At 35.8% G+C, this 14,363-nt stretch overlaps 1 protein-coding gene across 1 annotated transcript in view; it reads left to right on the top strand.

The window, feature by feature from the left end:
• Nucleotides 1-14,363, top strand: part of OSBPL11 (oxysterol binding protein like 11) — an 83,626-nt gene that overhangs the window by 66,562 nt on the left and 2,701 nt on the right. Inside the window, exons 11-12 of the mRNA XM_081028804.1 lie at nt 3,855-4,037; nt 10,370-10,523. Coding sequence (XP_080884930.1) covers nt 3,855-4,037; nt 10,370-10,523 — 337 coding nt within the window. The remainder of the gene's footprint in view (nt 1-3,854; nt 4,038-10,369; nt 10,524-14,363) is intronic.

The raw sequence follows: 14,363 nt of genomic DNA, 5'->3' as shown, positions 1-14,363 counted from the left end.
TTTTTTACCGTATTACTTCTTTGCGTTTCTTACTTAAATAAGCTTCATTTCTCCCTTCACATTCTTTACCAATCTACAGGCCATAGTCATTGGATCTTCTTACTTGGAAGTATGACACTTTTCCTTAACATGGTCTCTCTCTCGCTCTCCCTCTCGCTCGCTCTGCCCTTTGCATTCACACACGCACTATTTTCATAACTCATGAGGGATACTTTTGGCTGACTCCAAGTTTCCTCATTTTCTTCCATTCTCATCTCCCTTAAGACCAATGGTTTCACCTAATTTTTCATTTAAAAGATTCATATTAGAAACGGACTTCCCTATTTTGACATCTTTTCTTCTTTGATTTTATAGAATACTATAATTAAGCCTTCTTCCATGCCTTTATTAATGGCTATGCCTCCCGCCTCAGACATAGCCTAGTTTTTTGCTGCTATCTGCAATCAGAACAGACACATTATCTGCCATCTGCATTTGATATATTCTACTGGTCTTCCCTTACTCCTTCATTTTCCACAACTATCTCTGACGCAGCCAAGCAGCCTACTTAACTGTTCCTCATGCCCTTGTCCATCTCCTGATGCCATTTTCCACACTCTCTTTAGGATGATGATTTTATGTATACGTATATATGTATATGTTCAATGTCATTAAGATTATGTTGACTATCTGCTAAGTGACATACTTTTCTGCATATTGGAGATACAGAGAAGGAAAAAGCCTATCTCTGCCTTCAAGAAGCTTTTAGTCTAGTATTGGACTCCAGGACCCTGTCTTTGAAAAGCATATGTAAGGCTTTTAGGAAAAACTCATCATATTTGACAGTTAAAATCTGTTATTATAAAAACCATAATTATGGAAAAGGACAATAATACTGCAAAGCTGGGATTAGAAAATTGCTGTACCTGAAAATAAAATTTAATTCTGACTCTTCTGTTAAAGTAAAAAAAGAAACATGATGCTCAACATACTTCTCATTGTCTTATAAAGGAATCCTATCACTTTTTCAAGAGAGATGAACTATTTCCCTGGTATTAAATTCTAAAGGGATTTGTTGCGGTTATCCTTATATAGTGGCACTGAGTAACAGAATAGCGTCTGTAGTAGTTCTGCATAAAATATAATTATCCTTCATGTGAGTATTTCATATATATACATCAGTAAAATCCAAAATTAAAGTCTTAACTTTCAGTCAATAAAAGCTTTCTATATGAAGCCAAGTTAATATAGCCAATGATTCTGGTATTCCAAATAGCAGTAGAGACAAAGTCTAGACAATCTAAAAAGCCAACTTGATGGTCAAGTTTTTAGAAAGTGAGAGAGCACATGCCTTATCAGTTATCCTCACTTTAAAGATGAGTAGGATGACAACTTAAGATCTCGCTCTTTGGCAGGTGTCTGAAGGGCAACATATTCTGTCATTGATGGATACCAGATCTAGATGTACATGCTTTAGATATTTAGGTATTCATTTACTTATTATCTACTCATATGACCACTTTCCTGCTACAGTGACAGAGCTAAGTAGTTATGACAGAGACAGCCTGGCCCATGAATCCTAAGGTACTTACAAGGTCAGACAATTCAGATCGCGAACTCATCCTAGAAAAAGTGCTCCATACCTCATTGCTGAATATCACCATGGTCACCTTCGAAGTACTCCCCTTGGGAAGCTATGCACCAACGCCAGTGCCTACTCCACCCTTCAAAGCAATTTTGGAACTCTTTATGGAATGGCCATCAGAGCTGTCGTCCTATTGCCTTTGATGTCCTGAATGTCATCAAAATGTCTTCCTTTCAATATTTCCTTTATCTTCAGGTAAAGAAAGAAGTCATTGGGGGCCAGATCAGGTGAGTAGGGAGGGTGTTCCAGTACAGTTATTTGTTTACTGGCTAAAAACTCCGTCACAGACAGTGCCATGTGAGCTGGTGCATTGTCGTGATGCAAGAACCATGAATTGTTGGCAAAAGGTTCAGGTCGTCTAACTTTTTCACGCAGCTTTTTCAGCACTTCCAAATAATAAACTTGGTTAATTGTTTGTCCACTTGCTACAAGTTTATAATGAATAATCCCTCTGTTACCAAAAAGGTTAGCAACATCGGTGCAACAAGTTGCGAACTTAATGGTCAGACCTTGTATTGTGTTCCTTTACAAAAGAAGTTTGCCAGCCCTGCATTAGACTGTTGTGAAGAACTGTTATAAGCAAGTGAAGTGAGGCTGTTCCTCCTGGTGTTCTTTTTGCAAGTTGCTCATGGCCTACCTCTAGCATGTGTGGTTCTTGCTCCCTGTGCCTGTTCTCTTCATGTGGCTCTTGCACTACGTGTAGATGCGCTAAGTGACGAGGACCCATGTCACCCAGCTGAAAGGCTTGTGAAGGAGATAAATGATAACTTGAGAGATTGTGCTATGGCAATAAAAGGTAGATCAAGTGAGGCATGGATTATTGTTCCTCAGTTCTTAGAATATAATTCCAGGTATGTGGATGGAAAAGGGGATTGAGAAGTGTTCAGTGTCATCTCCTCATATCCTGTTTGGTTAGAGATAAATTTTCAAGGACAGGAACAATGTTATCAAGTGGAATCAGAGAGGAAACCTGGATATCACAAACATTCAGTCAGGCAAAGCATTAGTATTTAGATGCTTTGAAGTATAACCCAGAGTTCCCACTCCAGCTGTAATCAGTGCGACTTGTAGTCACGATGCTCTTTGTGGCCACTGAGCTACAATTATGCCTAACTTTTGATTTTGAATGTTTGATTTGCTCTTGGATTCCAAACCCTTATACACCTTGATACTTAAGATCTGGTTCGTAGATCATTTGCTTATTGGCTCCTATGCTTCTGCCTTGAACTCCCGAGTTTGTAAACCGTTGACTTCTGATTAAAAACTATGGACTCCCTAAATTTAACTATGTCCTTCTGATACCCAGACCCTTGGCTTATACCTGAAAAATGCTACTTAGGATTCATGAGCTGTTGCTTCTGGGCTTTGGTCCTTTGGATTCCCTTATGAATCCAGATAAACCATAATCTCGGACACACTAGTTAGACCCTAACCTTTACCCACTATCCTCTGAGTTCTGAACATCTATCTAATCTGACCCTGTTATGTCCTTCAGTGAACATAAAATACCTCATTAAAAATAATTAGACCTGTTCCTTTTCCAGCCTTCATTTGAGCTGCATCCTATCTGTTGATAAACCAGCCAGATAAGTCTTCATTAAACTTTCAACAACGGTAGTGTTTGAGTTCTCTCTGAATTCTGTGCTGGTAATGATTTTTATATACCAGTGCTCTTTTAATTGTTCTATTTTGTCAAGAGTTTTTAAATTTTTAATGTATCTTGTCTATTTACCTCTTACCGATTTGTCTGATTTTTATATTTAATTTACAATTAGGCTTATGTGATTTTATACAGAATTGGAATACCCAGAACTTCAAATATAAGGACTCTGAACTTTTAAATAAATAGAACTAGTTTTTAAAAATGTTAAATAGATTGTAATATTACAATGTTTTTCAACTGTGATAAAAATGTTAATATTTTTCATGTTCCTATTTAATTTTAATATTATAATAGCTTTGTAGCAAGCATTTTATAGATCACACTGTGTGATTATTTGTGTTAACTAAGTCTCTACTTTGATTCCCAGTGTCCTCTTTAAAAGTTAAAGTTGATGTTATTTGCAGAAATTATCTAGGAAGCTAACGTAGATTTATTCTGACTTTGGCACTGACAACTGTATAACTAATTTAAACCATTCACAAAGTACTTTCTTGGATTTCAGAATCTTAAGAAACAAACGCAATATCACTTATTAGAATGTATCTTTTTTTTCCTGCCTGCTTCTAGGGTTACAGGTGAAGTAAAGCACAACCTTACAAACACTGTGGTCTGCAGGGTGCAGGGGGAATGGAATAGTGTTCTTGAGTTCGTTTATAGCAATGGAGAGACAAAGAATGTGGACTTGACTAAATTGGCAGTGACAAAGAAAAGAGTAAGACCTCTGGAGAAGCAGGACCCATTCGAATCCAGGTATGTCACCATCGTGCATGCATCCAGCAAAGTCAGAAGCTCTGGATCCTAACCTAAGCCTTTTCACTAACTTGCAACCTTGGGCAAGTCACTTCACCAATTTGTATCAGCTTCATCTGTAAATTAAAAGTGTCTGGTCTGATCTGATGCTCTTAAACTCCTTTACCAGTTATGACATCATATGACACACAGTCATATTTTAGTAAAAACCAAACATTTATAAACTGGGCAAAAATATTAACATTTAATAAAGGATTACTATCCTTATCATAGAAACTCTTAACATTATTAACATTATTATTTGCCCAACAGAAAAGTGGAGAAAAAAAATACCCATTAAGAAAATGAAAAAAATGTTCAGTGTAATTAGTATTCAAAGAAATATAAATTAATAAGACATATAGTTTTTAAAATAATACCTCTTTTGGGAAACAGTATGAACAAATAGGTATTTTCATACTGCTGGTTAGAAGGTAAATTGGAACAACCTTCCTAGAGGGTATTTTGGCAATATATGTCATAGGCCTTTGAAAGTAAGTGAAGTGGATATGTATGTGTTAATAAGTTATAGTCTCCAAGATGTGTTGACACTGGTTGCTTTTGGAGAGGAGTACAGGGGTCTGGAATAGGAAAGAGACTTACTTTTCCAGACTGCCCTTTTGAACTTTAAATTTTACATCATGTGGAAATATTATTCTATCAATTTAAAGAAGAATAAAGGAAATACAAGGAAACATTAAATATTTTAAGATCACTTAAATGAAGCCAAACAATTTATAACGAGATGAGTAAAGGGATTAAATGCCGGTTAACCAAAGACTCAGGTTAGGTAAAAAATAAAACAAGAGTGATTGAAACAAAATTTCTGCTAGGGATTTTTCCTGAAGGAGAGGTTCTCAAGGTTTGGTCTGCAGATCCCTGGGGTCCTTGATCCTTTTGGAGGATCTCCAATTTCAAACTTTTTTCATAAGAATGCTGAGGTGCTATTTGCCCTTTTCATGCTCTTGGCACTCGCGTTGGTGCACAAGCAGTGGTAGGTAGCAGTGCTGGGCCTTCGCACTTAGCACTGAAAGCAGTGGCTAAGCTACAAGCTGTCACTGTATTCTTCACTGCCATGTACTTGCAATTTTTAAAACACCAATTTCTTTTTAAATGTCTTTGAAAAAAGAAGTCTTTTTAATATTCTGCATGACAATGACACATTGGGCATAGGCGTCAAGTACAGTGGTTATCTGGAGGAAAAGCACTAGTGCTTGTTTGAGTTACAAGCAAATTACTCTAGTGTTTCATGAAACACCATTTTTATTTAATAGCATGGTTGGCAAACTATAGCCATTCTAATTTCGATATTAGATTTTTCTTGTAAATGAATGACACGAACGGCACTTTAAGGAAAACAATTGACAGTATTTGCTGCTAATAGTAAAATTTAAATGGAAACAACCTAAGTGTCCATTGACAGACAAATAGATAAGGAAGTTGTGGTATATCTGTATGTACACACACAATGGAATATTATTCAGCCATAAAAAAGAATGAAATCCTGCTATTTGCAGCAACAGGGATGGCCTCGAGGGCATTATGCTAAGAGAACTAAGTCAGATAGAGAAAGACAAATACTGTATGATCTCACTTATATGTGGAAGTCTTAAACCCAAGCTGATAGATACAGAAAACAAGTTGGTGGTGCCAGAGGTGGGCATGGGTAGGGGGGCGAAATGGGTGAAGTGGGCCAAAAGATAGAAACTTGCACTTATAAAATAAATGTCTTGGGGATGTAATGTACAACATGGTGACTATAATTAGTAATACTGTATTGCATATTTGAACGTGCTAGGAAGAGATCTTAAAAGTCCTCATCACCAGAAAATAAAATTTTGTATCTATGTATGGTGATGGATGTTAACTAGACTTATTGCGATCATTTGGCAATATACATATACAAATATTGAATCATTATGTTGTGCACCTAAAACTAATATAGTGTTATATGTCAGTTTACTTCAATTTCAAAAAAATTCATCCAGTAAAAGATCAGATTTGTGGTTACCAGTGGCAGGGGTGGAGAGTGAAGAAATTGGATGAAGTTGGTCAAAAGGTACAAACTTTAAATTATAAGATAAGTACTGGGATGTGATGTACTGTAGCTAACCCTGCTGTATGGTGTATTTTGAAAGTTGTTAAGAGAGTGTATCCTAAAAGTTCTTCTCATCACAAGGAAAAACCATTTTTTAATTTAGTTTTTTGTATCTATATGAGATATTGGAGGTTAATTAAACTTAATGATAATCACTTCACAGTGTAAGTCAAGTCTTTATGCTGTACACTTTAAACATAACACAGTGCTATATATGTCAGTGAAACTGGAAAAAAATTTAAGCTTCAAGGCAAAATCAAAATTTTGGATAACTTGTATCTGTCATAAAGAGCTTTCCAAACAAATAATTTTCTGATGAAATTGGTGGTGTTATTAATGAATGTGCTTTTTAAATATTTTATAATGAAATGTCAACATCTGGAAGATCATGTTTCAATTGATCACTGATATTGCAGAATTGATATGCATGGGTAAAAAATTCATCCAAGATGCAAATTAGACCAATAGATCTCCGTGTAGCAGAGTAAGAAAAATTCATTGACTTTTTTTTTTTTTTAATTTTATTGGGGAAGGGGAACAGGGCTCTATTGGGGAACAGTGTGTACTTCCAGGACCTTCTCCAAGTCAAGTTGTTGTCCTTTCAATATTAGTTGTGGAGGGCGCAGCTTAGTTCCAGATCCAGTTGCTATTGTTAGTTGCAGGGGGCGGAGCCCACCATCCTTTGTGGGACTCAAGGAATTGAACTGGCAACCTTGTGGTTGAGAGCCCACTGGCCCATGTGGGAATCGAACCGGCAGCCTTCGGAGTTAGGAGCACGGAGCTCTAACCGCCTGAGCCACCGGGCCGGCCCATTGACATTTTTTAGTTTTCACATTGCCGCTAACCTTTAAAAAACTACAACTTGCTAAGTTTTGATACAGTATCAAAGGATTGAATTATTTGAAAAATAAACTCTTTTCCTTTTCCAACTATATGAGTCTGAGTGAAGCTATATTTTATTTATATGCTTTAAATATATCACAACAAATTAAATGTAGAAGCAGAAGTAAGAATTCAGCCATCATTAAACAAGATGTTTAAGAGATACTACTGTATTATTCTCTTTGCTGAAATTTTTAGGACTTTTTATGTCTACATTTATGGGGCATAGCAGTCTGTTGTTTTCTTGGGGGAAAGTTTTAGTACTTAGGTGTGTTGAGGTTTTCTGTTTCTTTTTGAGTGAACTTTGGTGGTTTGTGTCTTTCAAGGAATTGGTTCATTTCATCAAATATGTCAAATTTATTGGTATATAGTTCATAATATTCCCTTATTATTATTTTAATGTGTGTGGGATCTGTAGTGATGTCAACACTCATTCCTTATATTGGTAATACCTTCTTTTCCTGATCAGTGTGGTTAAAGGTTTATTCATTTTTCCCCAAGAACTAGTTTTTGCTGTCATTGGTTTTTGTCTATATTTTTTTGTTATTTTTCATTGATTTCTGCTCTGATTGTTTTTATTTCCTTTGTTCCGCTTACTTGGTGCATCATTTGCTATTGCTTTTTCTACTTTCTTAAAATGGAAGTTGAGGTCAGGCATCAGCAAACTTCTTTTGTAAAAGGCCAGAGAATGAATATCTTAAGCTAAAGGGACCAGATAGTCTCTACCACAACTACTCAACTCTGCCATTGTAGCACAAAGGTAGCAATGGATGTTGCTATATTAAAATAAAAATTTATTTACAAAAATGGGCAATGGACCATAGTTTGACCCCTGGTTTAGGTCATTGGTTTTTCTTCTTTCCCAATATAAATTTTTAGTTACATATTTTTCTCTAAGTCTGCTTTATGTATATCTCACAACTTTAGAACTTTTGATATATATTTTAAAATTTCCCTTGTGATTTATTTTTGAGTGATGAAGTTATTTAGTAATGTGTTTAATTTCCAAATATTTGGAGATTTTCCAGTTATCTTCCCATTATTTATTTCTAACTTAATTTCATTTTGGTCAAAGAATATACTTTGTATGGTTTCAATCGTTTAAATTTATTGAGATTTATTTTGTGGCCCTAAATACATTATGTCTTGGTAAATGTTTCATGTGCACTTGACAAGAAAGTGTATTCTGTTGGTGTTAGGTGAGAGTATTCTATAAATGTCAATTAAGTCATGTGGGTTAATAGTATTTTTCTAGTCTTCTATATCATTACTGATTTTCTGTGTACTTGTTCTGTCAGTAGAAATCAGTTATTGAAATCAATTACTGAAATTACCAATTATAATTGAATATTTCTCTTTGTAGTTCTATAAGTTTTTACTTACTGTTATTTGAAGCTCTGTCATAAGGGACATACACATTTAGGATTGTATGTCTCCTTGCACTCACATTGATGATTATGAAATGATCTTCTTTATCCCTGGTCGTAGTTCTTGCTTTGAATTTTACTTTAATATCAAAGTGCCACTTTTTAAAAAAAAAAACTTTATTGAGATTTTACATATCATAAAATTCACCTGTTTCCTGAGTGGTGCTGTCATCACTATAAATCAGTTTTAGAATCTTTTGATCTTCCCTTAAGATCCTTCATGCTCATTTTCAGTTAATCCTCATTCCTATCCCCAGTCACAGGGAACCTACTTTCCGTCTCTGTAAATTTACCTTGTCTGGATATTTCAAGTAAATGAAATCATACAAAATGTGATATCTTGTGCCTAGCTTTTTTCATTTAACATGTTGTTGAGGTTCACCCATGATGTAGTATATATCAGTAGTTCATCACTTTTTATTACTGAATAATGCTATATATTTTCCTCTAAGTCCCATATAATTTTATTGTATAAGACCACATTTTGTCTTCCGTTCACCAATTGGTGGACATTTCCAGTTTTGAACTATGATGATTAATACTGCTATGAATATCCTCATGCAAATCTTTGTGTGAACATGTTTTCATTTCTTTTGGGTAAATACTAGGAGTGAAATTACTGGTTTGTGTGGCCTAACTTTTAAAAAAATTGCTAAACTATTTTCTAAAATGGCTGCACCATTTAACATTTCGTGATAACAATGTATGAGGGTTGCAATTCTGCACATTTTCATCAGCATTTGTTACTGTCCTATTTAATATGTCCATTCTAGTTGGTGTGAAATAGTATCTCATTGTGATTTTAATTTGCATATCCCTAATGACTAATGATATTGAGCATGTTTTCATGTGCTGATTAGCCATTTGTTTGTCTTCACTGGAAGATAGACAAATGTGTGCTTATATTTTTTCACCCAATTTTAAAAATTAAATTGTTTGTTTTATTGGGTTACAGGTGTTATTTGTAAATTCTGGATATAAATCCTTTATTGAAAAAAAATCCTTTATTAGCTATGTGTTTCGCAAATATTTTCCTTTAGTCTGTTGCTTGTCTTTTCATTTTTATAGTGTTTCTCTCAGTAAAAGATATTTTGATGAGATGAGATTATCAATATATTCTTTTATGGATTATGATTTTGGTGTTGCATCTAAGAAATCTTTGCCTAATGCAAAGTCTCAAAGATTTTCTCCTGTATCTTCTAAAATTTTTATTGTGAGGTGAAGGTCTAAGGTCATCTTTTTGCATGTGGATATCCAGTTGTATCAGTACCATTTGTTGAACAGACTATATCCTACTTTCCCCAAAGAATTGTTCTGGCAATTTTTTGCTTCCAGTTTGTTGAGTTCTGTTATAAGGGGCATACACATTTAGGGACATACACATCCCCCTCTCTATAGAGTTGTTTCCCTACTCTAAGGGATTGCTGTCCTGTTCTGCCTTTTGCTCGGTATCTGAAAATCATTGTTTCATTATATTTTGTCTGGTTTTCTAGTTGATTAAAGGCAAGAGGGTAAATCTGGTACTCTTATTTCATCATGTCCAAAAGCAGAAATGGTCTCTCTTGTATTTAGCTTTTAAAAAAATTTTTTTAGTATCTTTTAAAATCTTTTTGCTTAGTATTTCCTAAGTCTCTTAAAAATAAAAATCTTGGTTTTATAACTTGAAAATATAAATTATTTTTAATTGAAAAAGCAGAAGCAGTAGCATGTTGGACATTGACATCAGTAACATAGTATCAGTGTTCTTGTAACTCATAGGCATGAAACTATAGATCTGATTTAGGAAGTGTAGTTTTTTTTAATTACTGTTAATTTTGAAGGTATGAGTTCTATTTAATTATCTTTTTTGAAGAATGTTTGTAAAATGTATGGTTTTCTGATTTCAGGCGATTGTGGAAAGATGTGACAGACTCTCTGAGGGAATCGGAAATTGATAAGGCCACAGAGCATAAAAGGACACTGGAAGAACGCCAGAGGACCGAAGAAAGGCATCGTACTGAAGCAGGCACACCCTGGAAAACCAAATATTTTATAAAAGAGGTATGTCCTACCTGTCTTCAGACCAAAACGCATTATCTGCTTAGAACGTTAGCTTACCACGCTTTCTTGAATTGTTATCCCTTACACATTTCCATTTCTAAAAATAGTCTAGCTTAACCTTGAGCTTTTTTGTGAGCTTTTCACAATTTTTCAAAGTAAAATTGCTAACCATTAGTTCAAATGAAATAGATTTGGGGATTTAATTGGCCACAAATGAAAATGCTAACAAAATCTTCTATCATAACAGTAGAATATGCAGTTTATAATTTTATTGCCTTTTGTATCACACTGAAATTCTGTGTTTGCTTCCAGAGACCACATTTTAAGAGAGACATAAGAAACGTAATTGGCTACACAAAGGACAGTCAAGTGACTAGAACCTTTGTAAAAGTTAAGGAAAAAAGAATGAAGTGAGGGTGTTTAGCCGGAAGAACAGAAAACAGGAGCCATTTATTGTAACTTTCTTCAAATACATGTAGACCAATCACACAGAACTTTATTTATGTTTATAAATTTTATTGGGGAATATTTTTGGGGGGCAGTGTGTTTCTCCAGGGCCCATCAGCTCCAAGTCGTAGTCCTTCAGTCTAGTTGTGGAGGGCGCAGCTCTGCTTCAAGCCTAGTCGCCATTTTCAATCTTTAGTTGCAGGGGGCACAGCCCACCATCCCCTGCGGGAATTGAACCGGCAACCTTACTGTTGAGAGCTCGCGCTGTAACCAACTGAGCCATCCTGCCGCTTGCACACAGAACTTTTTTATCAGTTCTAATAGCGGACTAGAGCTAAGGCGAAACTACGAGGATGCACATTTTGAGTTTAACATAAGAAAGCATTGTATAACAATAAAAATATCCAGTAATAACAGCACATTTTATAGTAATGTGCCCCGTTGCTGTCTAAGAGACTATGGCTTATGTAGGAGAGTTTAATGCACTGATTTTACAGTTGGACTAAATTATTTCTGAAGTCTTCTAAATGTAAAGATTTTGTTTTGTTTCATTTTATTTATTATTTTCTGGTAGAACTCAAAAAGGTGAACAATGAACCAGATCTGATAGCAAGAAAAGTTTTCTTGTCTGTAGCCAAGTCTAAGGAAACCCGTTGAATTTTAATATTGGTCCATCAAGATGGAATTTGGTAAAAGTAATTTAAATGGGATTTTTACATAGTTATTGCTCTTAAAATCCCATAGTTATAGTAGTTTCATTACTTTTTTTTAAATCCTTAGTTATCTAATATAAATTACCAACTGTTTTCATCGATAGAAATAAGGGAAAGTACTTCATATCTCTGCATTCTGCATATATGAAGAATATAAAACTTTTTAATTACTATTCAAAATTATAGTCTGGTAGGTAACCTTGGATTTTTTTCATTTCAAGCTCATTGAGAAAGCAAATGTACCAGAAGTAGAGTCTCAAGAGGAAAGTTTCTAAGGGAGGGCTTCTGTGAAAATGAACTCTGAGGGCTGAAAAAAGTGAGCTGTAATGGGTAAAAGATGCAACCAAAGGGATTGTAACTGATAGGCACCCTGATTCTTGCTCCTAACATGACATATAAACTTGCTACTTCTCATTTATTCCTTATTTGATAGATATTATTAAAAGCCACTTAATTTTTTTATCACACTTTGTGATGTTGGATAGACAAATGCAGAACATGATGGCAAGGTATGGTGATTATCCAATAAAATAGTGAATTTCTTTTGACCCAGATGGTCTTAAGTAACCACCTTCTAGAACAGTAGATTGGAGATGCTGACTCAGATTCGGGCCCCTTTGGGTGGTAAGATGAAGCAGAGCTCCCCACATGGTATGCCATTGCAGTGGTACAGCACATGGGTTAGATTGTGTCATATAGTAATTCCCCAAGCCCATGGGACAACCAGGTGACATCCTGTATGCCACTGGACCACGACATGTGCGATCACATCTGAGAAGTACTGGGGAGTACCAGTGAGGCTGACATGGATGGCAGCTAGCCCAAGCTGGTTGGTACCACAAGGTTCCTAACAAATTCGGAGCTGTTCCCATTGTATATGGCTCTTTGCTAAGAAGTCATATGTTACTGAAAAGTCCATTTTTGTTTCCTTTGTGTAGTCCTAAGCAGAGTGCTGGGCACTTAGTAGATGTTTTTTAAATATTGTTATGAGTAACGAGAGCTTTTTTACTTTTATTATTGCTCTCAGACCAGTTACAGACCAGTTGGGAGTTGACCTTAGTTAGATGGAAGAATAAAGAATAGAGTCATTTGGTAACCAAGAGAGAGTAACCAGAGAAAGCATAGATGAACTTAAACTGTTTCTAGTACCATTTAATTATACCCATCTTCTTTTTCTGACTATTTCTCACTGATATTTAATGTGTTAGGTCTTCCATTTCTTCCCTTTTGTTATTATACATGTCCACCAGGATCTATTGGTTATATACTCTTGAGTGTTTAAAATTTCTTAAGTTGTATATAAATGCAAGCAGTAAAGCCTTTATAATATAGCAGACCGTATTGAAGTCAGATGTGCTAAGTTTGAGGGCCAGTTCTTACCTTAGATAGTTTATTTACCACTTCTAACCTCAGTTTCCTCATCTGTAAAATGTGGGTAAATATATGGAAGGTGCACTGAGAAGAACTCTGCTCTTTCCTTGGTGAAGTTGGGCGATTCATTTCACTTCTCAGATTTTAGTTTCTTCATCTGTAAAATGAGATGGATGGTCAGATGGCATGTCTTAACTTCTAAACCCAGCATCCTATAATGTGGTTAGGTAACATCTTTTTCAAAGAACAGCATAGGTGTTGAAAATTATCAACCAGGTGATTTAATATAATAAACAATGTGATGGCTGCTATTGTTAAAGAAAAATTATTCTGACACGTACAAAAAATGTCAAGGAAGACTTTATTGAAGACTCTTGCAACAGAGGAGAGAGACTGAACTCAACTCTGAATATGGGGACAAATGGGACTTTATAGCCAATGGGCAGGGTGAGGGAGTAGATGGAAAATTAAAAGGGAACTTGGTTAGGTATAAGGATGGGGGGAGGTGGGAGAAGCACTTGGTTAGATATTAAGGGAGAAGAGGAGCTTAATTGGATATTAAAGAGGAGGGGATTCTTGATAAACTGGTTTATCAGGATTTTTTGCTAAAACTGGGCTCAGTAGGCTAAAAGGAGGCTTAGTCAAGGAGAGACTCAAAGGAGTCTGAGTAAAGTTTGGTCAGGGAGAGAGTCCTTGTTACTATGAGCCAAATAATTGCTGGCCTTAAATCGTTTTTGGAACAAGGTAGGATAAATATATTACAATATTTTTAAAAATAGAAATAAATTGAAGGAGCTGTATGGGTTCAGGACAGAGGCTCAGATCTGCCTGACTTTGCCTAGTCCCACTGACACTGAACTCCCAGTATTAGCTACGGTGACCTCAACTCTGCCACGCTCCCACCCCAGTCCGCTGCTTGATGCAGTTGCTGCAGCTTTTCCTCACTTGGACTCCTGCTGTCTTTACTTCATTCTCTGACTCTAACTTCATCTCCTTGTGGTAACCGTCTATTCATAGGAACCAGGAAGCTAATGGGGTAGAGTCAGGAAAGAACTAGAAAACAACACTGAGATACTGGAGGTGCCAGTTGAAATGGAGAGACCAGGTAGTCCCTTCCTGACCATTTCCTTTGCTGCTTCTGCTGCGTGTCAATCTGTGGGTGAGGCTCAATATGTAGCATTTTAGCGAAACTGGCAGAATTGCTACAAGTGAATTCTGCAAAATCACAGGTTCATGGGGGCACAAACTCGGTCCTCCCAGACCAGAACTTCTCACCTAATGCCAGCTAAACTGCAGGCATTGTTTGATG

The sequence above is a fragment of the Rhinolophus hipposideros genome (assembly GCF_964194185.1).
Source record: "Rhinolophus hipposideros genome assembly, chromosome: 2".
Lineage (NCBI taxonomy): Eukaryota > Metazoa > Chordata > Mammalia > Chiroptera > Rhinolophidae > Rhinolophus > Rhinolophus hipposideros.
This window is presented reverse-complemented; position numbering and strand designations above follow the sequence as displayed.